This window comes from Rhinolophus sinicus, linkage group LG05 (assembly GCF_036562045.2).
Source record: "Rhinolophus sinicus isolate RSC01 linkage group LG05, ASM3656204v1, whole genome shotgun sequence".
Classification (NCBI taxonomy): Eukaryota; Metazoa; Chordata; class Mammalia; order Chiroptera; family Rhinolophidae; genus Rhinolophus; species Rhinolophus sinicus.
The window spans coordinates 64,584,001-64,611,994 of record NC_133755.1 but is presented as its reverse complement, the minus strand read 5'-3'; the positions used below and the strand labels follow the sequence as shown (position 1 = coordinate 64,611,994).

General features: G+C 48.3%; 1 protein-coding gene across 2 annotated transcripts in view; it reads left to right on the top strand.

Annotated features, from left to right (window-relative positions):
* Nucleotides 1-27,541, top strand: part of SH3RF3 (SH3 domain containing ring finger 3) — a 365,943-nt gene extending 338,402 nt beyond the window's left edge. For both annotated transcript variants that reach the window (XM_019715017.2, XM_019715016.2), the window contains 2 exons: nucleotides 14,977-15,311; nucleotides 24,295-27,541. In XM_019715017.2, coding sequence (XP_019570576.2) covers nucleotides 14,977-15,311; nucleotides 24,295-24,463 — 504 coding nt within the window. In that variant the 3' untranslated portion in view covers nucleotides 24,464-27,541. The remainder of the gene's footprint in view (nucleotides 1-14,976; nucleotides 15,312-24,294) is intronic.
* The last annotated feature ends 453 nt before the right edge of the window (nucleotides 27,542-27,994 follow it).

The window sequence follows — 27,994 nt, the reverse complement described above, 5'->3', positions numbered from 1 at the left end:
TTCCTTTTTTCTTTCTTAGTTCCCATAAAGCAGCTTAGCTGTCTCTTTGGTACATCAGACTTGCATAGTTTGGATTCCCCGGGCTGACTGAAGAATGTCCTCTGAGTCAAACCTTTCTACCTCGATTCCCAGTTATACCTTAAAAGCAGGACGGAGCCTTGTAGTTTCTGAAGACCCCATTAGTTGGTGTGAAATGTTATCTTGTTGGCTTTTAGGGCCCTGCTATTTGATTTGATTGTATTAGGTTATCTAGAAATCTTCAGTGTTTCCAGTAAGAATATATTGAAGTTCAGTTCTTGGCACCTTCCCTCACAGAATTCTTCTCGTCTATTAAATGAATGCCTGGTTTGCCTTTCACTTGTACATGTTTCCAACATTTCTGTCAACTTTTCCAAAGAAGTCTGTTGGGATGTGCTTTCATTTTTCCATCCCACACTTGTTTATCAGAAACACAGTGTGTGTGTGTGTGTGTGTGTGTGTGCATGTGTGTATGTCTGAAGCTCATATAGAAGGTCTTCACGGTCAAAGATGGCAATGGCAGCACTCTTACTGTGCAGGTATGGCCTGGGACTGGGAAATCTCATGAGAGATCAGAGTGAAATGTGCTGCACTGACTCTTGCCACCCAGTGAATCACCCCAAAATTCAGTGGCTTAAAACAACAATCACTTCATCTTGCTCATGTTATGCCTGGGTCCTGTGGGTCAGGACCTTGGGCAGGGCATGCCTGGGAGGCTGTCTCTGTTCCAGCGTGCTGGGGGCATCAGCTGAGTGGATGGAGGCTGTGGGTGGTGGGCTGGCTGGGCCGGGCCATCTGGACGTGGGCTTGCTCGCGTTGGCAGTAGATGCTGACTGTTGGCCGGAAACTCAGTTGGGCTGTTTCTCAGACACTAGCACGTGGCCTCTCCATTGGTCTGTACATGGACGAGCTTGGGCTTCCTCACAGCATGGTAGCTGGGTTCTAAGAGTGAGTCCACGGCATCTTCATGATGTGGCCTTGAGGTCCTGAGTCACATTTCCACTGTGATCTGTTGTCGGAGGCTGTCACAAGGTCTCTTGGCACACGGGGAGGGAACATGGCTCTTAACAAGGAGAGTGCCAAAGTCACTGTAAGAAGACAGTGTTGTGACTGTATTTGGAAAACTCAATTTGTCACATTACCCAAGGTCCCCTTTTAGCTCTGTGAGTTCTCACTCTTTCCTTGAGTTCAGTCAGAACATTTCTTGTCTGTTACTGCTCCCTCTAGTTCAGTACTTTTTAATTAAGTGCAAAAATAGATTCTGTTTTATCTGCTATCCCCAAGGAGTCTTGCTTTCCAGCTCCCACTGACGTCCTGGGCCAGCAGCTACAGCCTGGAGTGTGGGGCACCCGCAGACCAGACTCCACAGCCTGCCCCAGCCGGCCACTGGTCAGTGTTAACATCCACACTCGCCCCTCCGCCTCCTCATTTATCAGTTGAATTAAACCATCCTTTTCTAAAGGAAGAGGGCATAGGCTGTTTTCAGAACCTGCTGAAAGCCATATATCCACACCTACTCCCAACTTTGCAATTCCAGGGCTGTCACAGACCCCCGAAACCATCCACAGACCACTGATTGAGACCCATGGACTTGCTCATCTCTGAGGTCCTTCGGTTCAAACCGTGGCCATGGGAAACAGATCTTTCAAGAATTCTTGTTCCTGCTTTGGGTTTGCTGACAGCCCCCTGCAGCTCAATGCCACACAGGTGATGTGTCCTCTCAGGCCATATATGTCATCACAGCCTGTGAGAAGGGTGGCTTCATTCTTATTACCTGTGAGGACCATTGTTTTAGAAGAAAAGATAAGACCCTGGTGCTTTTCCTTTGGCTGAGAGGTGCTCCCTTCTTTTCCAACATAGTGAAAAGCAGCTAAGCAACTATGAAGTGACATCCGAGGATCGCTCAGACCAAGACTTATTCTTGGAGAAAGCTAGCGCTGTGTCCAATATCTCCATGGTACCAAATGCCTGCATTGTAACGATATTGACAATGATGGTGATGGTGACACCTGATAAATGTGGCATTTCCCTGGTGTCAGGCATCTAACGTATTATTTCATTTGATCCCCACAACTCTCTATGTTAGGTAGTATTGTTACCCCCATTTCACAGATGAGGAAACTGAGGCACAGAAAATTTGAGTTAGTTATTAAAGGGTACATGGCTGGTAAGTAGTGGAAACCTGGTGAGAGCCCAGGCAGTCTGCTCCCTGCTCTGTGTCGCTTCCTTTTCCCTCCATTATCCAGAGTCTTAGTCTGCTCTCTCGGCTTCAGAGCAAGTGTCTTGGAGCCCAGCGCACACCCCAGCAAGACTCCACCACATGTCTTCCGAGCGGTGCTCATCCCTCCTTTACTCAGCACCTGCTGACAGTGGGCTGCCCTGCTTGTGGCCTTTGTAACGCCCATCCAGGGTGCTGTGACCCTGGCCTCACCTGCTGTGTGGAGTGACCACACCATGGGACCATGCTGCAGAAGTTGGATGTGTGGCCGGGGCAGGCCCACCAGGCTCTGGTCCTGCTTGTTCAGTGTCTTCATGGAGTGCTGGCCCTGATGGGGCCTGGGACACAAGTGCGTGCAGCCCAGTTCTGCCCTCGGAACGCTATGATGGCCTGTGGGGCTGGGAGGAAAGAGGATGAGGAGAGGAATCGGGGATGCCAGAGTTCCATTCCTCTAATGGATCAGTGGTCACAAAGGACGGGCCCAGTTACGCCGCCCAGACCGGCTGAATTAACTCTCAAGGTGGCACCCAACATCTGCCACTGAGAAAGATTCCTCTGATGGAGGCTGATCTCAGTCAGCACCACAGCCCTCATCGAACATCTAGTGAGTTCTGGGCCAGACGGGAGGCATACAGGATGATGTCTGTTACCAAATCAGAAAGGGGGTGGCCACACGTGGTTACAAAAGCAGCCGGCACGCCAGCCGTGTGCTCAGTACTAGCGAGCGATGTGTGCAGACACGTCCAGACTCCATGCAGGGAGCCACCTCCCAACTGGCAGGAGAGTGTTTTGCAGAGAAGGTGGAGCTTGGTCCAAGGAGGACCTATGGGATAGTTCAGGCCAGTTCAGACGTGGAGGTGTGATGTGTTCAGAAGGCAGTAAGTGAAGACTGGTGAAACTCAGCAAACACTGAGTACTGCTTTCAGAACGTTAGCCAGGCCCTGGTGTGGGTGGCAGAGGGACATGAGGGTCCAGCCAGAGGCCTCCAGTGATGCTGGTGATGAAGGAAGAATAAACCCTCTGTCTGTTCACTCATTCACCAACTGCACTGGGAATGGCGGGGGGCGTGGCAGGTACAGGAAGCCGGGGATTCAGCATCCAGAGACCTGGGTCCCAGGCCCGATCCACCTACCTCATCTCTCTGAACTTGAACTTCCTCACTTGTAAATGAGGCAACTATGTCCCTTAAACAGCTGTTCTGTAGAGTACTGTTTTGGACTGAATATTTGTGCTCCCCTCCCCCATTTATAAGTTGAAGCTCTAATGCCCAGTGTGAGGTGGGGCTTTGGGGGATAATTAGGGTATGACGAAGTCATGAGGGTAGGGCCTCATGATGGGATTAGTGGCCTTATAAGGAGAGGAAGCTGGCGCTCTCTCTCCACATGTACACACGAGGAAAGGTCATGCGAGCACATGAGAGAGGGTGCTGTCTGTAAGCCAGGAAGAGAGCCCTCACCAGAAGCTGCCCGTGCTGGCCCTCTCATCTTGGATTTCCAGACCTGTGAGAAAATAAATGTCTGTTGTTTAAGCTGCCCAGTCTGTGGTATTTTGTTGTGGATGCCTGAGCAGACTTATACAGATTTTGGTACAAACACCTGCAAATGTGGATGCAGCTTTGGAGCCAGACAGTAGGAGAGGCTAGAGAGTTTCGAGTTGTGTGCTTGGTATATGGACGCTAAAGGTGATTCTGGTGAGAGCTCGGAAAGAAAAGAAGAAAACTGGAGAGAAAGCTTCCAACTTCTGAGAGAATAAATAAATAATCATCATCATGAACTGAATGCTGGTAAAAATACGCATGTTAAAGAATATTCTGGTGAGATCTCAGATGGAAGTGAGGCATGTGCTATGGAAACTGGAAGGAAGGCAGTCCTTACTATAAAGTGGCAAAGAATTTAGCTGAACTGTGTTCTCGTGTTTTGTGGAAGGTAGAACTTGTCAGCAATAAAATTGGATATTTAGCTGAGGAGCTTTCTAAGCAAAGTGTTGAAGGAGTGGCTTGGTTCCTCCTGACTGTTTATAGTAAAATGCAAGAGGAAAGAAATGAAGAATTGAGGAAGGAATGTTTAATCAAAAATTCTTAGCCTGTCCATATTGTAAAAATCAAGACAGTATATTGTTCTGAAGAGAACACTAAGGGTGTGGCTGAAAAGCATTTGATAGAGGGACCACAAGTATGACTCAGGGACTTAACCAGCCATCTCAGCAGAGGCCAGGAACAAAGATGACAGTATATCAGCAAAGACACTGTCATTTTGAGCTAAAGGGGACAGAGAAAGCAGGATGGAGTGAAGGATGGCTGTAGGATTCTTGGATGCTACAGGGCTGGGTCATAGAGCTTCTTGGCTACAAACATGCGCTGTTCTTCAAGGAAAGGGTTGAGGTACCCCAAAGGCGAATCAGAGACCATCAGGGCCACCACCCCAGTTTCAGTAGGCCAGGGGACTTCTGTCTGAAGCTTTGGGGTTGAGCCTGGAAGGGAGGCATTGAACCAAAGAGGATTCTTCTCAAACTTTAGGATCTAATGGGACACGTCACTCCTTTCTCTTCCTATTTTTCCCTTTTGGAACAGGAATGTCTATCGCATGCCTGCCCCACCATTGCATCTGGGAAGCAGATAACTTGTTTGCTTTCACAGGGTCACAGCAGGAGAGGAAATTTGCTTGAGGATGAATCATAGCTCGAGTTTCACCTATGTCTGATTTGGGTGATATTTAGATTAGACTTTGGAATTTAGGATTGGTGCTTAGAATTGAGACTTTTAGGGCTGTTGAGAAGGACATGAATTTAGGGGAGGGGTGTAAGGGCAGACTGTTACAGACTGAATATTTGTACCCCCACACCCAAATTTGTATGTTGAAGCCCTAACCCCCTATGTGATGGTATTTGGAGATGAAGCCTTTGGGAGGTTAAATGAGATTGTGGCACCCTCACAGTGGGACTAGGGGCCTTATAAGGGACAGAGAGAGAGCTCTCTTTCCCTGCCCATGCAATGAGGAAAGGCCATGTGAGGACACAGCGAGAAGGCAGCCATCTACAGCCGGGAAAACAGCCCTCACCAAGGACCTAACCATGTATGCCGTCTGATCTCAGACTTCCAGCTTTCAGAACTATGAGAAAATCGATGTCTGTTGTGTTAGCCGCCCAGTCTATGGTATTTTGTTGTGGCAGCACAAGCCAACTGGGATGGGTACATTAAAATAGAAATGGCATACAAAATGGCAGGCACATGGTGAACGTTCTTGTTTATTTGCTTGGCTTTATTTCCTCCTCTATAAAACAAAGGTGTGTGGATGCTGGTGTTACAGCCTACCTGACTGAGAAGGAAATTAGAGAGTCGGGCCTTTGGAGGGGTCAAGGCCAGCCACATGAAAGAGAGCGGATAAATGGATAGGTTGTGGAGAAGCCAAGCATGAGTTACCATCATCTGCAAGCTTGGGAAACAGAGCCTCCACCCAGGTGTGGACCACACAGTCCTGAGCAGCCTGGGGCTGCCCTCTGATGAGGAGCAAGACAGAGGTGTCAGGTGCTGGCCTGAAAGTCTCTCTTAAAACTGGAGCTCCCAACCCTCTTCCCCTCCGCCCACATTCCCCTCTTCCGTCTTGGCTTCACTCCCCTCCTTCTCTGTCCCTCGGCCCCCTGAGCTCACCTGGCCACTCATCTAGGAGCAGGAACTGGGGACATGATCACCTCTGGCTCTTTCTAACTGAGGCTGGGTGGAGGGTGCTCACCGGTCCTCCATCTCAGAGTTTCTGGCGTCTTTTGAGGGTTTTATTTCTGTGATTTTTGTCTGAAAAGAATGTTGAGATGAAGTTGCAGATTAAAGACCTAGAGCTCATTTAAGAAGCGAGAGATTCTTGTACCACAGAAGGGAGAATGGAAGAGCCAACCCTGTGTTGAAGCTTCAGGCAAGAGAATATTAGCAAGAGAAGAGACCGAGAGTCTAGGAGTGTTTGCACCTGGGACTGGGAGAAGGGAGCAGTGCTAGAAAAAAGAATACAACAGCTGTCCAGAAAGGCAGTGGAGGAAACCATAATACAGTGTCAAGGAGTCCAAGAGAGGGGGACACCTTAATTGGGAGGACATATGGAATGCCAGTGCCCTGGAGATGTCAGGTTTGGGGTGACGAGTGGCCCAGCTGAGGTGGGCCCACCCATGTCTCTTCTGGTCACCACCTTACTGTCACCATATTCATTCACTATATTTGCTGGGAGCTGGAAAGAGCACCTGGTGCTTTCCACTCAGCAAACTGAGTTTGAATGAAACAGAAAACCTGTATGTCTATTGAGGCTTGCTTTTTACAACCTCCCTACCCTTCGGCCAGAGACCCATGTGTTTCTTAAGTTTGGAGCTCCCGAGGCGTCCTCAGTAACTGGTCAAGACTGGCCTGTTTCAGGGACTTGGAGAACATTTTCATCGCATTACTGCACAAGAGGCTCCCAGAGGTCCATGGGTCCTATTTGTTTCTTCCTTTATGGGTGAAGGATAAGATGTGCTGAACTTCCTCAGACCTAGCCTGTACTGACAAGACACAAGTGCTTGCTGGGGCCAGCGGAGTGGGTGAAGAGCTCGGGGCCTATCCCAGCATAACTCAGAATCCTAACAGCTACTCTCTGCTGAGAGCTTACTACGTGCCAAGCACTTGCTAGGTGCTCTACGTGTCATCATCATGAGTCCTCCCAAAAGCACTGAGGGGACACTCTCAAGCTCCCATCTTGAAGAGCAGCCCAGAAAAGTGAAGTTCTGCCCCCTGTCACCAGGGTGAGATGTGACCAGCCAACTTACTGTTTTATCATCATGCAATCCCCATCAGAGTTCTGTGATCATTCTGTGTAGGTACCTTATGCCTGTCTATGAAAGGACTTAAACAAATGAAAGTCCCAACTGTGTGTTCTATGGTGTCTCCTACTTATTGAATGCCATACTGGGGTTACGGGCCTTGTCTTCTTCAGTTCTCATGACAAAGCAGTAGAGCTGCAGTTAAACTTGGAATTGAGCCCTGGGTTCAAATCCAGATTGTTCAACTTACTAGTTAATTACTCTGTGTCTGTTTTAAGAGCCTAATGAGCTAATGTATGTACAACATTTAGAGCAATGTCTGGCCCTATTCTTAAGAAATAGTTTCTAGGATAATGGGAGAGAGGGAGAGAGAGAGAGAGAGAGAGACAATGTGTGTGTGTGTGTGTGTGTGTGTTCCATTTTACATATGAGGAAGCTGAACCTAAAAGCCGTTAAGCAACTTGTCAGGCAACAAGTAAATGACATTGACACCAGCTCATTTTTCTCCAAGGCTGTCATGATGCAGGCTGTACGTCTTAAAGTTCCTCAGGGTGACAGTACCCTCCACTTCAGGAGCTCTTTCCTGCTCTGTTGATCTTGGCTGGTCACTCAAAACCACTTGCCAAGAGGCCCAGCTCCTGAGTGTTTGCTCCATTTCTGAGTCTGGCAAGGTTTTATGATCACAATACCCGTGGCTCCACTTTGAAGGACCTGGATCCCAGTATCTCTAACTCCCGCTTTTCTTCTGCCCGTTCTGCTCCCTTTTCAAAGGGTCCAGCACAGTGTCACAGTCAGGGCACTGAGCAGGGGCTTCACTGCTAATAGTTTCATTCATTGGAAAGAGCAAGAAAAGCAGCTCCATACAGCAGGCACCTCTCCATCAAAAACAAAAGCCCGAGGAAGCCCAATCGGACTGGCATCTGGTTATCTACTGCTGCCTTTTCCTGTTATTTCCATGAATTAATCATCTTTATCGTCTGTCTTTTGTGAGTGCAGTATTTTTGAAGATGTGTTTTAAAGTTTAAAATAGTGCATCGCTAAATGCACAATTTTTGTCTCTTTTAATTAGCTGAACCCCTTCCTCTTTATTTATTATAGCTCTTCTATTCCTCTGAAAATTGCTTTCTGCAAATGCTTTGCATATTTATATTGTTATACTATAACCTTCTCTGCCCTTATAGTAACTGTGTTTTCAAGCATAACCAGAGAGGCACCTTTCCCCATCAAAAATTTAACAGGGCATAGCTCTTAATTACCCTTTCCCCATCTCCAGCAAGAAACTGTCCAAACATAAAATTCCAGTCAAAAAGCTTCCAGGTGTGACTTGCGGCCTGGGAGCCAGACTCAATCAAGATAAGGACGTACTGTGCCTTGGTTTTATATTTTGAATATCTAAAGGCTCCTTAAAGCTCCCAGCATTGTTTGTCATGCCAAATTCATGTGGGTCAGGCCTCAGACCATGCTTCAGTCTCACCATGTCCTTGCTAAATGTGTCACTACTGGTCCTTCCAATAGGTGTGTGAGAATTCTAGAGCCTCCCTCGCCAAGCACTGCCCTTCCTGGAGCCTCTGGGCCCTTCCACGGTTTCCTGACTGCCCGTAGGTTCATGTGGCATCTGAGAAGTATTTGGCCATCTTCCTAACTCATTCTGCGTCCTTTATTGCTCTGTCTGCTGCATCAGCCACAATACTGATGTTAGTTGACAGCTTGCTAATGGGTGAGAATAAGCATAGGGTTTGGCACAAAGTCGAGGCTGGAAACCAAAAGGAATTTGCCATGGCCACACAGGCACAGAGCCAGCGCAGGGCACACGTCTCGCCACTTCCTGTCTCCAGCTGGCAGGAGCTGTTATCACCTTCCCTCTAAACGCCTTGTTACCATCACCAGTGCCACCTGTGGCCCCACGTTCCGACTCAGGCGCCTCAGAAGCTCCGCCACCTCCAAGGCCCTCAGCTTCCTGTTCCCCTCCCATCCCACCACCTCAGCCTCCAGCGCAGCTCCTGGCAGTTCCCACTGTCCACCAAGCGAACTTCAAGCCCCTCAGTGGCCCTCAAGGCCACCAAAATGTGCTGTCCCCTGCCTTTCTCATCTCACCAGGCACTGCACACCTTTTGACAAGGTCTGCTCCTTCCACACTTTCTCATTCTTCACCTGGAGCACCTCACCCGCCAGCCCATGCCCTCTCGTTACGTCTGTATCAGCCCAGTTTTCAAGGCCACCACAACTGCCCCTCCGAGAAGGCCACCTCCTCCTTTAGAATCTAATTAATAGCAAAACTTCTCCCTGGTTCATCACATCCAGTACCATTATGTTCAAAGCAACAGGCTGCAATTTTTCCTTTATGTTTCATCTCAAATGAAAAAGAAACAATGTTTGACATAATAAGTCAAACAATACAAAAGTGTGTAATAACAGAAGCTAAATACTACCCCTGGCCTCGCGCCTGTGCCAGATGTTCACGGCCTGGAGGTAGCGTTTCTGTGTTTTCCTCCGTCAGTCTACCGATGCTCCCAGGTGTCAACACATGATCTGAACATGACCGAGACAACTGTCTCCTGGGTCTCAGCTCATGCAAATGTCATTTCATGCACCTGGCAGAGTGAAAAATGTGTGATTGTGTTTGATCCTTTGTTCTCAAAGGTAAATGGTTCTCAGTTACCCTTCTGACGTTGAGAAAAGCTGCACCCATCCCATGTGGGCAGTCAGTTTAGGATTCTGCAGGTTGAGATTTTCCTGGATTACGCAGACTAAGCCTTGCAAATTAAGTTTGTGTCTCCGTGCTGCCTACTATATCTGGCCTAGGGTTCAGTGCATGCCTGACCAATGATTTTAAATATTGCCCTAAGCAAAAAAAAAAGTTAAGAAGATAAATCTGTCTGAAAGAAATGGTGCCATGGCCACCTCCTTTAGTATGGGTCAGTGAAGGAGACAACTTGATAGAAACGTGGCACGTATAGGTCACATTTACAGGTTTGCTTCATTTTAATGACATGAACTGTACCCCTGAAACATTTAGTAACACATTTTATAAATCAAATTCTATTCCCTTTGGCTTCTTATAATTTCAGAAACAGTTTTCCATAATTTCTGATTGACTTTTAACTGGCAATAGTTCTTAATTTAAGCTTTAAATTTCTTTTTCCTCTTGCCAAGTTTTTATATTAATGTTCTGTAAAACAATTAAGGCCCCAAGGGCAGCCCCTATATTAAACTTAACAAAAAAACTATTATTTTATCATTCATAAAACATTTTACAGTTTTCCTATAATGAATGAACACCTTCAAATCTTTTTTTAACATTAGATTTCCAGATGATTTTTTTCAAAGTAGGATATGACTTTATTTCAAGGTGTGTATACACAATGTGTGTGTGTGCGCCCGCTCACGTGCATGCACAAACATGTAGCTTTTCTTAATGTAACTCATAAGCCCTTTATTCTCTAACATGATGTTCTGTTTATATGCTCAGGGAGGCTTTCAGGTCTATATGTGTAGTTTGACAACCAGAACTTCTGGAATGGCCTCATCTTCTGCCTGGTGTGGCTCACCTTGCCTGCTGAGCTCCTCACACATTAGCCTTTGCCTCTCAAAGTGCGGCGGGGGAGGTCGGCCTCTCCAGGGAGCTGGTTAGTCAGCTCCGATGGTAGATCAGAGTCAGCCCTGCAGTGTACCCTATATTCAAACGCACTATTTAAAAATGTATGCATGTCCCCTGGGCTGGGGCACTAAGTAGGTGCTCAATAAACCGTAGTTTCCCCTTTTTTATCACCTTCCCATGACGCTGGTCCCTTCTCTGTGTTTTCACATCACAGTTTATAGTCTTCTGAAATCATGTATCAGAGTTGCACAGATGACCATTGGCTTCTAATTAATCGCTTGCTGGGTTCTGTATCAGAATCACTTTTTATGTCCCCATTTCAGAACTGCTGAATCAAAATCTTTAAGGGTAAGGCCCTAAATTTACATTTTATCTAACTCCCTGGTTAGTTCTCTGTACACACAGTTGGAGAGCCAAGAGCCGCTGCATTGCCCCATGTGTTCTCCCAAGACAAGGCAAGGGTTAATGGTGAGAGACTGAGTCAGAGAAATGAAATAGATTTTATTGATTTAACAAAAATGTATTGGTAGCTAATAAGGTCCCAGGTATTTTGCAAAACCTAAAAATATCCAAACACATCGTAAAAACAGCAAGGTAATCAATATTTGTGAGATGCATTAATGGTTTAAAAAGCATGCTTGCATTTGTCATCTTAACTCCGTGAGGCAAACAGTGTCCATGGAGCTGGGACTCAGAGCTGGGCCTTTGTATGGCCAGCCTGGGGCCTCTCCTGTGCTCCTGGCCCTGTCAGCCCAGCGTGTGCGTGTGCGAGCTGTGATGGGGGAGGGGAAGCTAGGTGATCCTGGTGGTTAAGTGCATGGGGAGCTTGGGAGGGCTTGTCAGAGGAGGGCCCATCCCTGCTGGGAGGCGCTACCCCATCACTAATTTGGAGAGAAGACAGGATGAGTGCGCCTTTCTCTGCAGATGTGTCTCCCTCCCACGGCAGGACTCGAGGGGCATTTTTTCCCCCACAGTTCAGGCTAGGGTGGCAACCAAGACTGAAATGAGCAGACCTTGGCTTTTCAGAGCGTCACTGGGATGGTATGGAAAGTGATCCACCCTCAAGAGGGAGGATTTGAGCTACAGCTGGAGACAGCAGAATGCTTCCAGGACAGCTGTGTAGGAAAGCACTGACTCCCAAAAATGTAACAGAGCTCCCATTCTGTGCATCTCACGGGCCCATGAAAGTCCCTAATTTAGTCCTTGGTCTTAGGAGAGACCCCAGGAAAGCCATCTTTCTTTGACATAAACTTTAGCCCATATCAACCCTGAATTGCATCCTCTAAAACCTCTTATGCTTCCATGATGTTGCCCCTAAAATTGAGTCTTTTCTAGCTGCCCTCAAAGTGCCTGTTAGCTGATTCTTACCTGTGTCACCCAGAGCAGGACGACCACCAGGGAAGTGTCTGGAGCGGCCATATTCACATTCCATGGATTGTGCATGGTGATGGCTAGTATGCTGAACTCCCCAGCAGTTTGTAATATCCGGATGCTTATGGCATTAGCAGAATTCTGTCATGGACAGTTTTCCAGCCATGAGATCAGTGTTTGCCAAAATCAAAGTAAGGAAACGATCAGTCATATTTACTCATGGAGAACTTACACAGGAAGATTATCCATCGCAATTGCCCAGCTCTTTCCAAACACAAAGCCGAGGCTGGACTCATTGCAAACATGCCAAGTAGCCCAGTGGTTCAGTGTTCTCTCAGCTTCACTGCACACTCCACTGAAGCACGGCTGTGGTGCCAGGGCTTTCTGTCCCATGGCCATGCCTTGCAAGCAAGCGTTGATTGATCGAATCTGTTCTCTGCTCATAAGGCAGGACACCCTTGAAGGAGTCATAAGAGCTCTCCTGCTGTCTGAGCTCACTTCATCCAGCACTTATTGAGCACCTGCTGTGTTCTAGGCAGCATTCTAGGCACTGGGGATACTGCAATGAACAAAAACACAGCCCCTGCCCCCAACACTTATATTCTAGAAGGGAGCCTGGGAAGGAATGAAAAGCTACTTAGGCCTTCTAGGAGAAGAGGAATAAGAAGTGGGCAGGAAAAGGCTGGATGGAGGGGGCTGGCAGGAAGCCAAGACAGGTGGTGAAGGTGGGATTTGAGGGTTGGGGCCCCTGACTGCTGGGCCCGAAGGACCATGAGCCATCAGATGCTACCCCTCACACCCATGCTGTGTCCTCCCACCTCCAATCCACTCTGCTTTATGGTCTCAGGTTAGGAGACTGTCGTCATGAGGAGCCAGACACCCACTGCCAGCTGCCTGCACCTTTCAGTAGTGGTGGCCTCCGGAGCCCCAGCTACTCCTTGGGGAACCGGGATGCCCTGAAGCAACCTCTGAGCCACCTGCATGGCGCCCCCTAGTGGCTAATTTCTGAAGCTCTCTTAAGTGTGCCCAAGCTCCTCTTTCTCAAGGGTGTTGAAACGGCTGAGCTGGGCAAAGTGAACACACAGGGTTACCCTGTGCTGCATCACCCTGCACCCACCTGCTCCCCACCAGGCCTGGGGCTTGCCCATACCAGCCTTTTCTCATCATGTACAGTATTTAGGACATCTGCTTCCATCCTTTCTTTTAATATCAGTGCTAGTAGGGAAAAACGTATGACTGGCTTGTTCATATTAAAGTGTTAATGACTTAGCTTAAGGCTATGCACGTTCCTAGACATGTGCATTTTAAGGAAGTTTCAGCACCACTGACTCCTGCCAGTAGCTTCTAACCATGACCAGGAAGGTGGAAAGAGGAAATCTTACATCTGTCCCACTCGGGGTCCACTGAGCCCTATAACCAAAGCAGTCCCTTTGGTGCCATCACTGACCCAGTGGCAATAGTTTCAGACTTCCATGCACTACCGCCCTCTTACACCACACCCATATCCATCTGCCACCTAACTTCCATTGGACATTAGAACACTAAATTCCAATGAAGCCATGATACTGTTCAAATTCCAAAGCACGCACACGGTTCTAACAGCACCTCTCCGTGTGTGCACTCCCTTTCACACACACACATGCACCCACTGTGCACACGAGGCCCAGCCTCAAGTAAATATGATTCTTTTCTCTCACATCTGGAATTTCCTTAGCGTGTCAATGGTGACATTGTAAGCACTTCCGTGTACTCCCCACAGGCGCTGCTGAGGAAGGCCAAGGTGAGACACCTGCTCACTTCCAGTGCTGCACAGAATTTAGGGCAGGTAGAAGCGCAGACATGATAGCTGCGCTGGGCCATCCAAGGGCACTGCCTGGATGCTGGTGAGGGTTGGCATCGCCACCCCAGCCTGACTCTCAGGGGTCTGTGGAGAGCCTGAGTCCACACAACGTGAGATGCAGGGGAGACACTCCTTCAGAGCCAAGAGTGTACTGGGTCTGGGGTGTCAGACGAACACCCGTGCTGGGTGTCCACCTGCACATGGCCGTTTAGAGTGGGTGGAGGGAGTCGTCTGTGGGAACCGGGAATGATTCCTGGACCTGGAGCGGGGTCTGAATGTCCTAATGGAATGACGCTGAGACAGGATTCAGTTTTGTAAAGGCAGATCCTTCCAGTTATTTCTTTGGTTTTCTGTGTAAGGAGCCATGTCCTGAATGGTATCATATCCCTTAAGGTAGGAAAGACACCTGCCCCATGATGAGGTTTCACCAGGGTATTTCCCAGTGACAGCATTCAGAGCACGGGGAGGACGGTACCCTCAGCAGGGGGCCCCCCTCAGCTCTGGGCAGTGCTCCTCCCTGGCCTGCACATAGTCTCCCGAGGCATGTATGAGATGTACACACAACACACACACACCCACACAACACACACACACACGCATGCACGCACACATGCTGCAGGTTTCCTGTGTGGTACAAGTGACGGTGCACAGGAGAGTTTACCTACCGTGCTGCCCAGGGATTCCAAAGGAAGCTGTGCCCGGGATCCCCAAGGCTTGAGGAAGTGAATCTCAGGAAGCCTAATGCAGGAAAATTAACCCCGAGCTGCGAAGTCCACTAAGAAAAACTAGGTGAGGAGAAACCAAATTGTGTTGACTGGTGGGTCCTCTGACACAGCAAATGAAGTAGCCGCGCTGGGACATGGTCCTGCTGGCGGGCGGAGCATGGTCAGGGACTGTCCCCTGCAGCATCCTGTCCTGGAAACGGCACCTCCGGCCTAGCAAGGGGCTTCCTGGTTCTGTTTTGGGCCAGGTTTGGAGAAAGGAAGGAAAAACAAAAGAGTTGGGAAAGCTTTCAGTCTTAACTTTGTTTTCTTTCTCTATCCAGCTTTACAAAATTATGCTTCAAGTTTCCAAAAGGACTATACTTCTCTCATTAACAACAAAGGCACTTAGAGGCATTAACTCACTGGGTTTCAATTCTGTCTTTCTCTCCAGAAAGAGAAGAAGAGTGGACTACTGAAACTTCTAGCTGGGGCATCCACCAAGAAGAAGTCTCGCTCCCCACCGTCCATCTCTCCCACCCATGACCCCCAGCTGGCAGTAGATGCCTCACTGCAGGGCGCAGTGGGGCCTGAGGTGTCTTCGCTGTCCATCCATGGCCGGGCAGGATCCTGCCCCATAGAGAGCGAGATGCAGGGGGCAATGGGGATGGAGCCCCTGCACAGAAAGGCGGGCTCCTTGGATCTGAACTTCTCCTCATCCCCTTCCAAGCAAGCCCTTCTCTCCATGGCTGCCATCCGCCCTGAGCCCAAGCCGTTACCCAGAGAGAGGTAAGAGTCGAGGATGGGCTTGCATCTTCTAGGACCTTGTTGTGGGTTGATCTCTGAGATCTGGAGCCACTTTGGGGGAGTAGGGACAACGGGGATTTTTCTGAAGATTAAATTGACCAGGCATCCCTCACTGGCCACATCCACTCAGCTCGATTGTGAGCATCAGATAAAACAAGTTTGGGAACGAATGGGAGCATGTTTCATGATCTGAATCCATTTGGGCCCCTGGGCTGAGTTCCCGTGGGCCAGTGTCCCCGCCCAGTAAACAGCTTTTTTTTTAAAATCATTTTTTAAATAATTTTTTTCAATTACGTTTGACATACAATATTATATTAGCTTCAGGTGTATAACATAGTGATTAGACATTTATATAACTTACAAAGTGATCATCCTACAAAGCGATAAGTCTAGTACCCCTTGACACCATACACAGTTATTACAATATTATTGACTATATTCCCTATGCTGTGCTATACATCCCTGTGACTATACTACCAATTTGTCCTTCTTAATCCCTTCTCCCCCTCACCCATCCTTCCAACATCCCCTCCCACCTAGCAACCTCCAAAATGGTCTCTGTACTTTGGGCTTTGTTTGTTGTTCTTTTTCCAGTTCCCTTAGGTATAAAGTTAGACTGTTTATTTGAGATTTTTCTTGTTTCTTTAGGTATGCCTGCATTGCTATGAATTTCCCTCTTAGGGCTGCTTTCATGTGTACTATAGATTTTGGGTTGTTTGGGTTGTTTCATTTTCTTGTCTCAAGGTATCTTTTGATTTCTTCCTTGATCTCGTTGTTGACCCATTCATTGCTTAGTATTTGGCCTCCATGTGTTTGTGTGAAGTTCAGTTTTTTTCTTGTAATTGATTTCCAGTTTCATACCATTGTAGTCAGAGAAGACTCTTGATATGATTTCAGTCTTCGTAAATTGATTGAGACTTGTTTTGTAGCCTAACATGTGTTCTATCTTTCAAAAATGTTCCATGTGCACATAAAAAGAATGTATATTCTGCTGCTTGGGGGTGAAATGCTCTAAAAATATCAATTAAATCCATCTTGTCTACTATGTCATTTCCATGTTGATATTTGTGTCTGGAAGACCTGTCCATTGGTGTCAGTGGGGTGTTAAAGTCAGTCCCTGCTATGATTGTGTTACTATTGGTCTCTGGTTTATGTCTGTCACTATTTGCTTTATATGAAGGTGCTATGTTGGGTGCATAAATGTTTACTAGGGTGATGTCCTCTTGTTGGATTGATCCCTTTGTCATTATGTTATGTCATTCTTTGTCTCTTATTATAGTCTTTGTTTTAAGGTCTATTTTGTCCAATGTAAGTGTTGGTGTTGCTACTCCAGCTTTTTTCTCATTTCCATTAGTGAGAAATATATTTTTCCATCCCTTTACTTTGGGTCTATGTGTGTCTTTCTATCTGAGGTGTGTCTCTTGTAGACAGCATATGCATGGATCTTGTTTTCTTACCCGTTCAGCTACCCTATGTCTTATGATTGGAAATTTAATCCATTTACATTTGAAGTAACTGTGTGTTTTTTTAAGTTATTGCCATTTTATTTATATTTTTGATCTTCTTTTGTTTGTTTATTTGTTTTACCCCTTCTTCTTCTTAAAGAAGTCCTTTTAACATTCCTTATAATACTGGCTTGGTGGTAATAAATTCTTTTAGTTTTTTCTTGTCTGGGAAGCTCTTTATCTCTCCTTCAATTTTAAATGATAGCCTTACTGGGCAGAGTAGTGATGGTTGTAGGCCCTTATTTTTCATCACTTTGAATATCTCCTGCCACTCCCTTCTGGTCTGCAAAGTTTCTGTTGAGAAATCAGCTGACAGTCTTATGGGAGCTCCCTTATAAGTTACTAGCTGTGTTTCTCTTGCTGCTTTTAGGATTCTCTCTGTCTTTAACCTTTGCCATTTTAATTATGATGTGTCTTGGTGTGAGCATCTTTGAGTTCATCTTGTTTGGGACTCTGTGCTTTCTGGGTTTGTATGTCTATTTTCTTCACCAGGTTAGGGAAGTTTTCCATCATTATTTCTTCAAATAGGTTTTCAATTCCTTGTTCTCTCTCTTCTTCTGGTACCCCTGTGATATGAATGTTGGTACACCTGATGTTGTCCCAGGGGCCCCTTAAACTCTCCTCATTTTTTTGGATTCTTTTTTCTTTTTGTTGTCCTGATTGGGTGTTTTCTGCTACCTTATCATCCAAATTGCTGAGTTGACCCTCTGTTTTATCTAATCTACTGTTGATTCTCTCTAATGTATTCTTTATTTTGCTTATTGTATTCTTCATATCTGACTGGTTCATTTGTATGTTTTCTGCCTCTATTTTTATGTTTCCTATCTCTTTGTTGAAGTTCTCCCTGAGATCATTGAGCATCCTTATAACCAGTGTTTTGGACTCTGCATCTGGTAGATTGCTTGTCTCCATTTCATTTAGTTTTTTTTTTTTTTTTTTCCTGGAGCTTTGTTCTGATCTTTCATTTGGGGCATGTTTCTTTGACTCCGCATTTTGGCTGAATCCCTCAGTTTGTTTCTGTGTATTAGGTAGAACTGCTATGTTGCCTGGTCTCAGTAGAATGGCCTTATGTAGTAGGTGTCATGTGGGGCCCAATGGCACAGTCTGCCATGTCACCTGTGCTGGGTGCTCCAAGTGTGTCCCTTGTATGGGTTGTGTGTGCCCTGCTGTTGTAGTTGAGTCTTGATTGCTGTTGGCACATCAGTGGGAGGGTTGACCCTCAGGCTGGTTGGTTGTGAGGACTGGCTATGACTAAAGTGGAGGAGGGGCCACTTGGTATGAGCTACAAAGTGATATGCAGATGGATGCCACTTGTGCTGGGCTTTGAAGTGTCTGGGAAAGGCTAAGCTGGGATATGAGTCCAGCTGCCATTAATGCAGGGCTTGGGGCTGCTTAGGAACAGGTAGAGTGCACACCAAGGCCAGATGCTGCTTCTTTGGGGTTTGTGAACCTTTGAAAGATTTTAGGAACATCTGCAGCATGAGCCAAGACAGGCCATTTATATGGAAAAGCCGCTGGAAGCCGTTTTCATCGAACCACAAGTTGGGTAAGGTGGCATCTCAGGGAATCACCAGGGCAGGGAACAGGGAGTGGCTGACCTTGGCCTGTACCAGAGCCCCTCCAGCAAGGCCTCCACAACCAACACATCCAATGGCCAGCTTCAGACCACACCAGAGTACCACCCAACCACCTCCACAAACAACATACCCAAAGGACAGACTCGGCAAACACCAGAGTCCCATTAAGGCAAATCCTGCTTCTGAGGGTCAGCCCCTGCAAAAGAGCTTCTCCACTGTATGAAGACCTCTACCTTGGCAATATTTTGGAGTGGCTTTGAGCAATAGGCACACTTGCCACTTATCAGCCATTTCACCCCAAATAAGAGTTTCTGTTTCTTTGAGTCCCAGTTCCCCCATATATAATAATGCCTATCTGATAGTTATAATATTTATAAAACACCTAGATTAATACCTGGAAAATTATGAGTACATAAACAACAACAAAAACAACAGTAACAATGTATTATAATTACATTGTGTATATATATATATATATATATATATATATATATATATATATATATATAATTGTATATATACAATTACATTAAATCTATACTATTATATCATATGACATATATAATAGTACGATGCTGTCTGGCACTCTCTCTCCCCTCTTCATTGCCACAGTCTTCCTTTCCCATATGTTCATACACACAGTGTATTCGTCATCTCCTCTTGCTGGCCTACAAATTGTTCAGCTTTGTTAGGATGTAAAAGTTTTTTGCTTTGATCTATTAGGTGTCATGGTAGGTAGAATAATGGCTCCCAAAGATGTCTGTGCCCTAATTCCCCCAAACCATGACTATGTTACTTTACATGGCAAGGAAGAATTAAGGTTGCAGATAGAAGATTGCTAACCTGTTGACTATAAAATAGACAGATTATCCTGGATTCTCTGAGAGGGGTCCAATGTGACCACAAGAGTTCTTATAAGTGGAAGAGAAGGCAAGTGAGAAGGTCAAAGGGATGTGATTGGAGAAGGACTCAATCCGCCCGTGCTGTCCTTTAAGATGGAGGAAGAAGCCTCCAGCCCAGGAATGCAGGTAGCTTCTAGGAGCTGGAAAAGGCAAGGGGACACAGTCTCCGGAACGAATGCAGCCCTACTGAGACCTTGATTTTAGCCCCGTGAGACTGTGCTGGATGTCTGACTTAAAGAATCATAAGATAAGAAATTTTTGTTTTATTATGCCACCGAGTTTGCGGAAATTTGTTGTACCAGCAATAGGCAACTAATACATGTGTTGATATTAGAGTGTAGTGTCCAGGGTGTAGATATATTCTTATCATTTCCAAGTTCCTAGCAGGACACGGCTCGGTGATAACCACATTCCACCAACTTGGGGACCACTCTTCCTCAACAGTGCGGGAAGCAAGTGCTCTGAAAAGGGTACCATGCGGAGGGCCCCTACTGTCAGGGAGAGGAGCAGATGACACGGGAGGAGGACACTCCAAACCTCACACATAAGGCTCATTGTAATATGCAGTGGTAACAATTCATTCTGATTTTGAGCCTATTGATTACCTGGGTCTTATGTCTGAAAATTAGCTATGGCTGACATGACTTTAGCACAGGACAGTGTCTCATTGATTTATGGTGCCATGATCATGACACAGGAGTAGCTGCCGTCCTCCACTGTTCATTTGGCCTTTTATGGCTATAATAGGAGGTGTCAATTAGTTTTATGCAGCAGGAAAAATAGCTCAGTCTTGAAATGGTCTGGACAGAAACGTTGAATGCTCATCTCATATATATTCAGCCCACATCATCCATCTGGGCTCATTAAATCATTTAATTGCTCAGAAGTACCCAATTACTTTTTTTTTCCCTAACAAATTACATTTTTACATTTGCTTGTTTGTTTCACATCTGGCAGTTGAGGCAAAAACCAAAACTTGTGTTCGGAGTCTGAGAAATCATCTTACTCTTTGCCTTTTTTATTTCCCTTGGTGAATTGAGAAAAGGAGACAAGTGTTTGGAAAGGGGGTGAGGGATGGCAGAAAGCCATGGGGAGGACCTGGGCTGGTCTTGGCGGTGACACACGAGTGTCGAGTGTCAGAGGCCTCTGAATGGTGCAGTCTGTGTACAGTGCTGGCTGATCTCACAGGCCGTCACTCCATCCTGGAGGCCATCTGTCTTCCTGCAGGGAGTGGCCTGGCAGGCAGCTGTATGTGGCTGGGCTGGGAGGAGGGTAGGACTTGCACTCTCCTTCCTCTCCTCCTGTATTTGGCTCCCAGGGACAGCAGTGGAAACTGGCCCAACCGTCCTGCACCTGCAGCTGTTCCAAGGCACTTAAAGTGCCTGCTTGGCCCTGCTCCCTCAGCAGTAGGAACTCTCCGCACACCTGCCAAGTTAGCCCCAGGAGCCACCTTCCTTTCTGCCCCGCACCCACCTTCCCAGAACAAGATGGGGCTGTGTGCCCTGGGGACTATGAACTCCCCAAGGATGGGCCTGGGTCTTCACTACCTATGCATCATCCCTGAGCTCCAGCACCGACTCCATTTCCCCCAAACCATGACTTCTCTGTTCCATCCCAGATGGGCCAGTGCCCCAGGCCCTGCAAGCAGGTGGGGCTGAGGGATAATGTAGTCTCCTGAGTGTTTTTACTCCGCACTTTCTCAGACATCAGTGTATAAAATTCACTCCTAGAATTTGTTGAAAATCCACATTGCCTGGCCCCATTCCCCCAGCATCTTAGCAAGTAGGTCCAGGATGGAGCCCAGGAATCTGAGCCTGGGTCCTGAAGTCTATGGACAACACTTTGAGAAATGCTGACGTGGGATCTCTTTTGTTTTATAATGAATGTCCTAGTTTCATAGAGACCAGAATAAACCAGGGGAAGGGCTCCACATATAGAACTCCTTGAGGACCCTTCGGACAGCCTGCCGCCAGGACACTTAGATGATTTCCTTCAGGAGCCATTTGTGGCTGTGGCTGATGGGGGGAGGCAGGGACAGGGGGACAAGCCTTCACAGCAGGCCAGCAGCCCAAGGAAGACTGAGGGTAAAGGAGCCTCCCACCTTCCCCCACCCAGCCAGTGGGCCAGGCCCATGGCCCAGACACTGCCAGGGAGGAGGGGACAGCATAGCAGTGTCGCCTCAGGGTTGTCCCCTACAATCCAGGTCAGGCCCTGGGCCTCTGAAATACCACTGCCGCGCAGATTGTCACTGCCTCAGGATTTCTGCAGCCGTCTTCAGAAGGGAAAGACAGGATGGCACAGAGCGAGGAGATGGTTGGGTGGTGCGGTGGACAGCTGTGCGGGGGACACATCATCTGTGTGACTCTGGACTCGGTGATGCTCCCTGCGTTTGCAGGACTCAGGAAGATGATTTGATGCCCTGTGGGTTGGGCAGGTCCCACTGTGCAGGAGCTGTAGCCACAGGCCTGGGAGCAGGGACAGCCACAGGGCAGGGGCTGTCAGTCTGGGGCAGGCCTCGGCACCTAAGCAGAGGAGCTGCGGGCAGACAATAGTTCAATGACCTGTTCTCCCCACCCAGCGCCCTGCACACATTTCAGCTCCTATTACCTGCCATTGCCCACAGGAGGGGCATCAGCCAGACTGACGGCCAAGGAGCAAGATGCCCGACGGCCTGGGATTGGGTCATCTGTGAACGTGAGATGAGTGGGGGAGGAGCTGTTTACTGGGAAGCTGATAAGGAGCTGTGGGTGCTGTTGAGCCCACTGCGTATCCTGTCCCTCCGCCAGCAGCGAAAGCTTCTGGCCCCCGGCTGGCACTCATCTAGCTTCTGCCCTCCCTGCTCCTCCCACTCCCCCCCAGCAGCCCCACCCTTCAAGCCACCAGTCCCACGTCCAGGCCTCCAGCCTCCCTCCCAGCATGTGCGAACAGACCAGTGACTGGAAGACTCTGTACTGACGGCTGCTGGGGGCAGCGCCTGTTCTAAGGCCTGGCACACAGCAGGGAGCAAGCGGCCACAGGTCCTGCCACCCATCACGGGGCTGGCACGCCACTTACTTGTGGGGGACCTACATGTAAGGCCAATAGGTCATGGCAGGGCCTGCGGAAGGTGGGGAATGCTCTGGGAACAGGCAGGGCGGAGCATTCTGGGCAGAGGGGCAGCCTGTGCAGGAGCCCTGAGGTGGGCGTCCTGGGCTGCAGATAGGGGAGGTCCAAGGGAGCAGACATGCAAAGGGCGATGGGAACATAGAAGCCTTTCCCCAATTTTGGCTTCTACGCAAAACAGGGGAAACCACTACAGTATTCTGAGCAGAGGAGGGCCGTGGTCAACCTTGGGTTGTCACTTGTGTGACTGCTAAGTGGGGAGCAGGCTGCGTGGAGTGAGAACAAAGCAGGCAGCCCAGAGTGGGGCCAGTGCAATAACCCGGAAGGACCCGTAGGAACACCTATGGCAAGGTTGCCGGGAGAATGTGGCTGGAGCGACTGCACGCACGCTCTCCTGGGCAGCCCAGGCACAGCCCTCGGGACATTGCCTGGTCAGTCGGGGAACAATTATTGAGCACCTTGGCCCAGCCAGGCCGATCCTGCCCAGCCTGCCTCAGCCTACCTGTGTCTATAGCAGCTTTCAGCTGCACCCTGCCTTCCACCAAACCCACCCACATTTAATATTTGGACTTTGCTCAGGAGCCCCCAACTCCCGTGCCCTGCAGGGTGAGCACACCCCTCTCAGCACTTCCCATACAATCTTCACCAGCTGTACGGGTTGGGGGTGTAGGACCCAGTCAGATGTCAGGGCGCACACACTCCTGTGAGATCCCTGAGGAGCCAAGGAAGGCACAGTTGTCTGGAGTGGTGGAGACGGGACAATTCCTGTCAGGCTGGGGGCAGTGATGAATAGGGCACAAGGGTACATGCTGATTTCCCCTTGGTGGTGTTTTGGTAGCGCGTTGGTCCTCAGAGCAAGCACAGCTTCTGCTCAGCCTTACTACTCCTTCTCTGAGGCTTAGCAAGTGGGTGTGGGATGTGGGATGTGTGCTGACCCTAGGACTCTTGGCAAGATGCTGGAGAGGGTCAGACACTTGTCTCAGATTCAGGGAGCTGTCATGGGGGCAGCTCTCGGGGACAGTACTCAGCACCCACCCACCACCTGGACCCGCGGAGGTCCCTGGGGACACTTGGGGTCTGTGTTTTGTCTGGTCAGAGCTCAGGCCCACAGCCCTCCAGGTGCCTGGCAGACCATCTTACCACTTGGACTACATGTCATGTTGGTCTGAAAACAGGAACTCTACCGAGGCCTTGGAAGCCTCAGGGAAGGGCCCAGGTTTTGCAGGAATGAGATGTGTGAAAAGTTGGGCCTCGTTTAGGATGTGACCTCAGCCAGTTCAGGTGCTAAGGCCACAACATCTTATGATTTTTGGAGCACATTTTAAAAGAATGAGCATTTTACCAACACCGTGTTCAAAGCATCTTCACATCTCATGTGGGGCAACGGTCTGAATGGTGTCCTTCACCCACCTGCTCTTCAGAGACAGAAACTGACACTCGGGAGGTGAGGACACTAGCCCATGGTCCTGGGCCAGGATGGGACAGAACTGAGGACACAGCTGTGTGTCCCTTACCACACGCCTGCCCCAGGGCTGCCGTGCCCGGCCCCCTGCTCCATCCCACCCCTGGGGAAGCCACAGTCTGACATGGGCTAAAGGCAGGATGTGACACAGAGGGGCTGCATTTCCGGCGGGAACATTCCAGCTGCATAGACACCATGGGGAAAAATTATTTTAAAATGTTTAATAAAAATGAAAAAAAGTTTTGGAAAAATTAAAAGTAGAAACAGTTTTAAAGTGGGAGAAGTAGGCCCAAATTACAACAATTTACACCAGAGGAGAAAAAGGAAAAGAAAAGCAAAATCTTGCCAGCAGACCCTGGGCCATGCTCCAGCCTGCCTGGGTCGGGCTTACCCACTGTGGTCTCTGTTTCCCGCCAGGTACCGTGTGGTGGTCTCATACCCACCCCAGAGTGAGGCAGAGATCGAGCTGAAGGAAGGCGACATTGTCTTTGTGCACAAGAAGCGTGAGGACGGCTGGTACAAGGGGACCCTGCAGAGGAATGGCCGCACGGGCCTCTTCCCGGGCAGCTTTGTCGAGAGCTTCTGAGGACATGCTCTCCACACCATGCTCACCAGGGAGGAAGGCCTCCCTCCCGGGAAACCCCAAGGCACAAGGAGACACCATGACACCCGACAGTTCCATGTCCTTTCCAAGGCCCCTGGCAGGAGACACCATTGCCTGGGATGGGGGCCCAGGGGTGTGGAGGTGGTACCTTCACCCACAACCTTTAACCAAGAGCGCACCCTGGGGTTGCTCTCCAACAAGATGCCTACTCCCCCTGTGTGACCTGTAAAGAAACATCGTTTAAAAAAGAGAAGAAGATGCTGATGGGGGTTAATTTGCTGCTGTGACTTGCTGCCGAGTTGCAGCCACTCTTGTCTGCCGCCTGTGCAAGGCTGGAAGTTGCAGAAGGGCTGCAGGGGCTCGGGTGGGTGGGCGTGGGGCCCAGAGCATTTGCAGAATGTCTTTACAGGCTGTCTGGGCTGCACATGGGGGTCCACATTGCTCCATCACCTCTCTATATACCTCAGTCACCTGCCACCTGGCCACTCAGCAAGGGTGTTCCTGGCCCAGGGCCTTCACCGGGGCACGAGCATCCCCGGGCAGGCCCGTCACGCAGCTCCTGTTGGGGCTCAGGCAGCTCCATTTGGCTTTGTCTCCTGCCGGTATTACGAGCAACACTTTTGGTTTGCCACTGCTGTCCCTTTGCATCACTTCTTTCTTACAACATCTTTTTAATGTAAAGCTGTTAGACTATATATATTTCTAATAGGTCATACATTGCCTATTTTTCATACATCTGGTGCTGCCTTTTTGTAATGACTTGGTTGAACTTGAAAGAAAAAAATGTCTGAGGAGACATCAAACGGGCAGGATTTTTATATTTACCATATGAATTTAGGAGAACTCTGCAAAGCCCATGTCCTCAGCATTACGATGTTGGCTGCTGCTCCACGGGATAAGAGGGAATCCATTTAGGGGGTTGGAGGGAGTTGGGAAAAAAACAATTTCTTTAAACCCTTACCAGAGCCACATGCTCTGTCTAGACAGTGATAATTACTATTCAAGACCTGGAACCATTTTGAGGAAAGGTCACTGTCATTGCCTTCTGGGTGGCAGTAAAAAGGCCATGAAGCTTGACCCCAGCCTAAGAAGGTGGAATTTCCCTTTTATTGCTTTAGAGAGAATGACTACAATTAGCATCGTCAAAATATGATTTCTCAGTATCGCGATGTGCAGTTTCTACCACAGTTCAGGTGTAAACCTTCACAGTTTACAAAAATCTTGTGAAGGTCTTGCCTCATTTAAAAAATAAAAAATAAATACCTGCAGCCCTATCAGGCAGTGCACTCCTTGGTCTAGAGACTAGAGGTAGAATGAGGACAGCGGGGCATTGAGTCCTCTCTGCAGACCTGCAGGATCGGAGGAGCGGGGACAGCAGACAGAGAGGAGGAAGGGGAGGCTCTGACATGGGGATCTTCCCTGAGGAGGGGTCCAAGAAATGTATTGTGCGTCCAACAGCTCACTTCCCACAGACACTGCCTGCAGGGACCCTATCATAAGTCAGTCTTTTTCTCAAGAGACTCATACCTTAGGAATACATTCTTATGTGTTCAAAGTCACGATTCGTAAACCCTCACTATATATATTTTTACAAAACCACTCAGGTTTAAATTAGGCTGAATAAATTAGCCTTGGTAACATAAGATCTATCTCCCTGATTTTTAGGGATGCAGATGCTACGAAATCCAGACACCCATTCCCTCGCCAGGCATGATGCCTTTGAAATATGAATACTTATTTTCAGAGTTCCTATTTTGGGATGTGACTTGGCTACTTGTTCCTACCAGGTGGCTAACACGCTGGTGGGATCACGCCTAGACAAAGGCTCATTTCCTCTCTCCAAATGACAATAGATTTAATAGACTTGAGAAATTTGTTCTGAATCAAAGAAAAAAAAAACTCCAGTTTAAGCATAGGGAGCCCTGTGCACGGAGTTAATGACAACCAGAAGGTATCCATTTGCCAGCGATTGCCAGATTAATTGTCTATGATGCACAAATATCATGTGTGTTTAAAATCATGTCATCACCAAAAACGTACATGGATTAACACACTGAGTGAGACACATGTTCTTCTCTGAAACCAGAACTCAAATCCCCAGATAATAAGGGAAACTTTTTTTTTCTTTTTCAACGAAGGCAGTTACCAAGCAACAGAATAGATTAACTTGGACCTTCTTTCCTGTCGGGGCCACCCCCCACGTGATGCTCATCGTAGGTAGGAATTACTGAACAGCCCAGTGACGGTTGGTTAGGTGGCAGCCTACCAGGGCTCAGCACCCCTCCTGGCAGAGCCAGGCCAAGTGTCCAGTGTCGTTGCAAGGCATCAGCTGGCTCCTCTTATGGCAGAGTCAGGTGCAGCCATTGGTACTGCCTTGGGAAGGAAAGCGATGCTGTAGGCCCAGCCAGCCAGAAATCCTCTCAGGAGGGGCTCCCAGAGCAAATGCTGGGCAACCAGAGAGCAGGGAGGTACACAATAGGCCCCGTGCTTTGGACTGAGTGTTTCCAAACATGCTCAGTCAGACCCATCAACCTTCATGATAATTTAGCCCGCAGACAAGAGTAGGAGCAGAATTAGACCCTTCCTTTGGGCCTTCTTGCCTCGAAGGACACACTCATTTTGGTTGCTAAGGTGAAACAACACCTTGTCTGAAACCCTCACGTTCTGTCCTGGCCCAGGGACTTATACACCTTGGGTGTGCAGTGGCACTTGACAGCCAAGGTGACTTGATTTGAGGAGCACAGTAGAGTCCACAGCCACCACTGAGTGATGTCAGTGGACACCAAGATGACAGGGACATCTGGGCCACCAGAGGACCATGGGAAGGAAGTGGGGAGACAGAGCCAGGCAAGAGCTTCCCCGACTCCAGTGCCCCAAATAAGCTCAGTGGCCTGGCTGGGAATTTCTTTATACTTTGCACAGTACACACACACACATACACACACACCCCAATGTTTTTGTTATATTCAAATGTCAGTGTGTGATTTTGGAAGAATTGCCAGTGATGACAAATTATGATGCCTGTGTTTCCAAGTCTTTAAATAAAAATGAACATGGAGAGATCTTGTGTCTGAGTGATGGGAGCAGTGAGGGTGTGGCAGGGGCTGAGGGTCCGAGCAGAAACACCCAGCTTGGTAGGAGCAGAACTGGGCATGTGCCACCCTGCTGGCTCACACACCTGCCACCTCAGAGTGCTTCCTTGTGGGGGACACAGGGTCTGTGTCAGGGTGGTGGGCTGCCGAGAAGACGGGATGTCAGCCTACCCAGTGCACACCAGAAATCCAGTGGCTGGGTGGTAAGGATTGAGCCACAAGCTGGCCAGGCATGGAAGACCCCTAGTTCCCTCCAGGCGCTCGTTTGTCTGGAAGCTTGCTTGTTTGACTTTCTACAGATGACTCACCTTCTTTCTTGTGGGAAAGCTTTTCGTGTCAGTAGTTATTCAAGTTCCTGGCAACCAGCAGTGTCTAGTGTTGACCTTCCAGACCAGCAGGCTCACAGCCCTGCCCTTGTCCA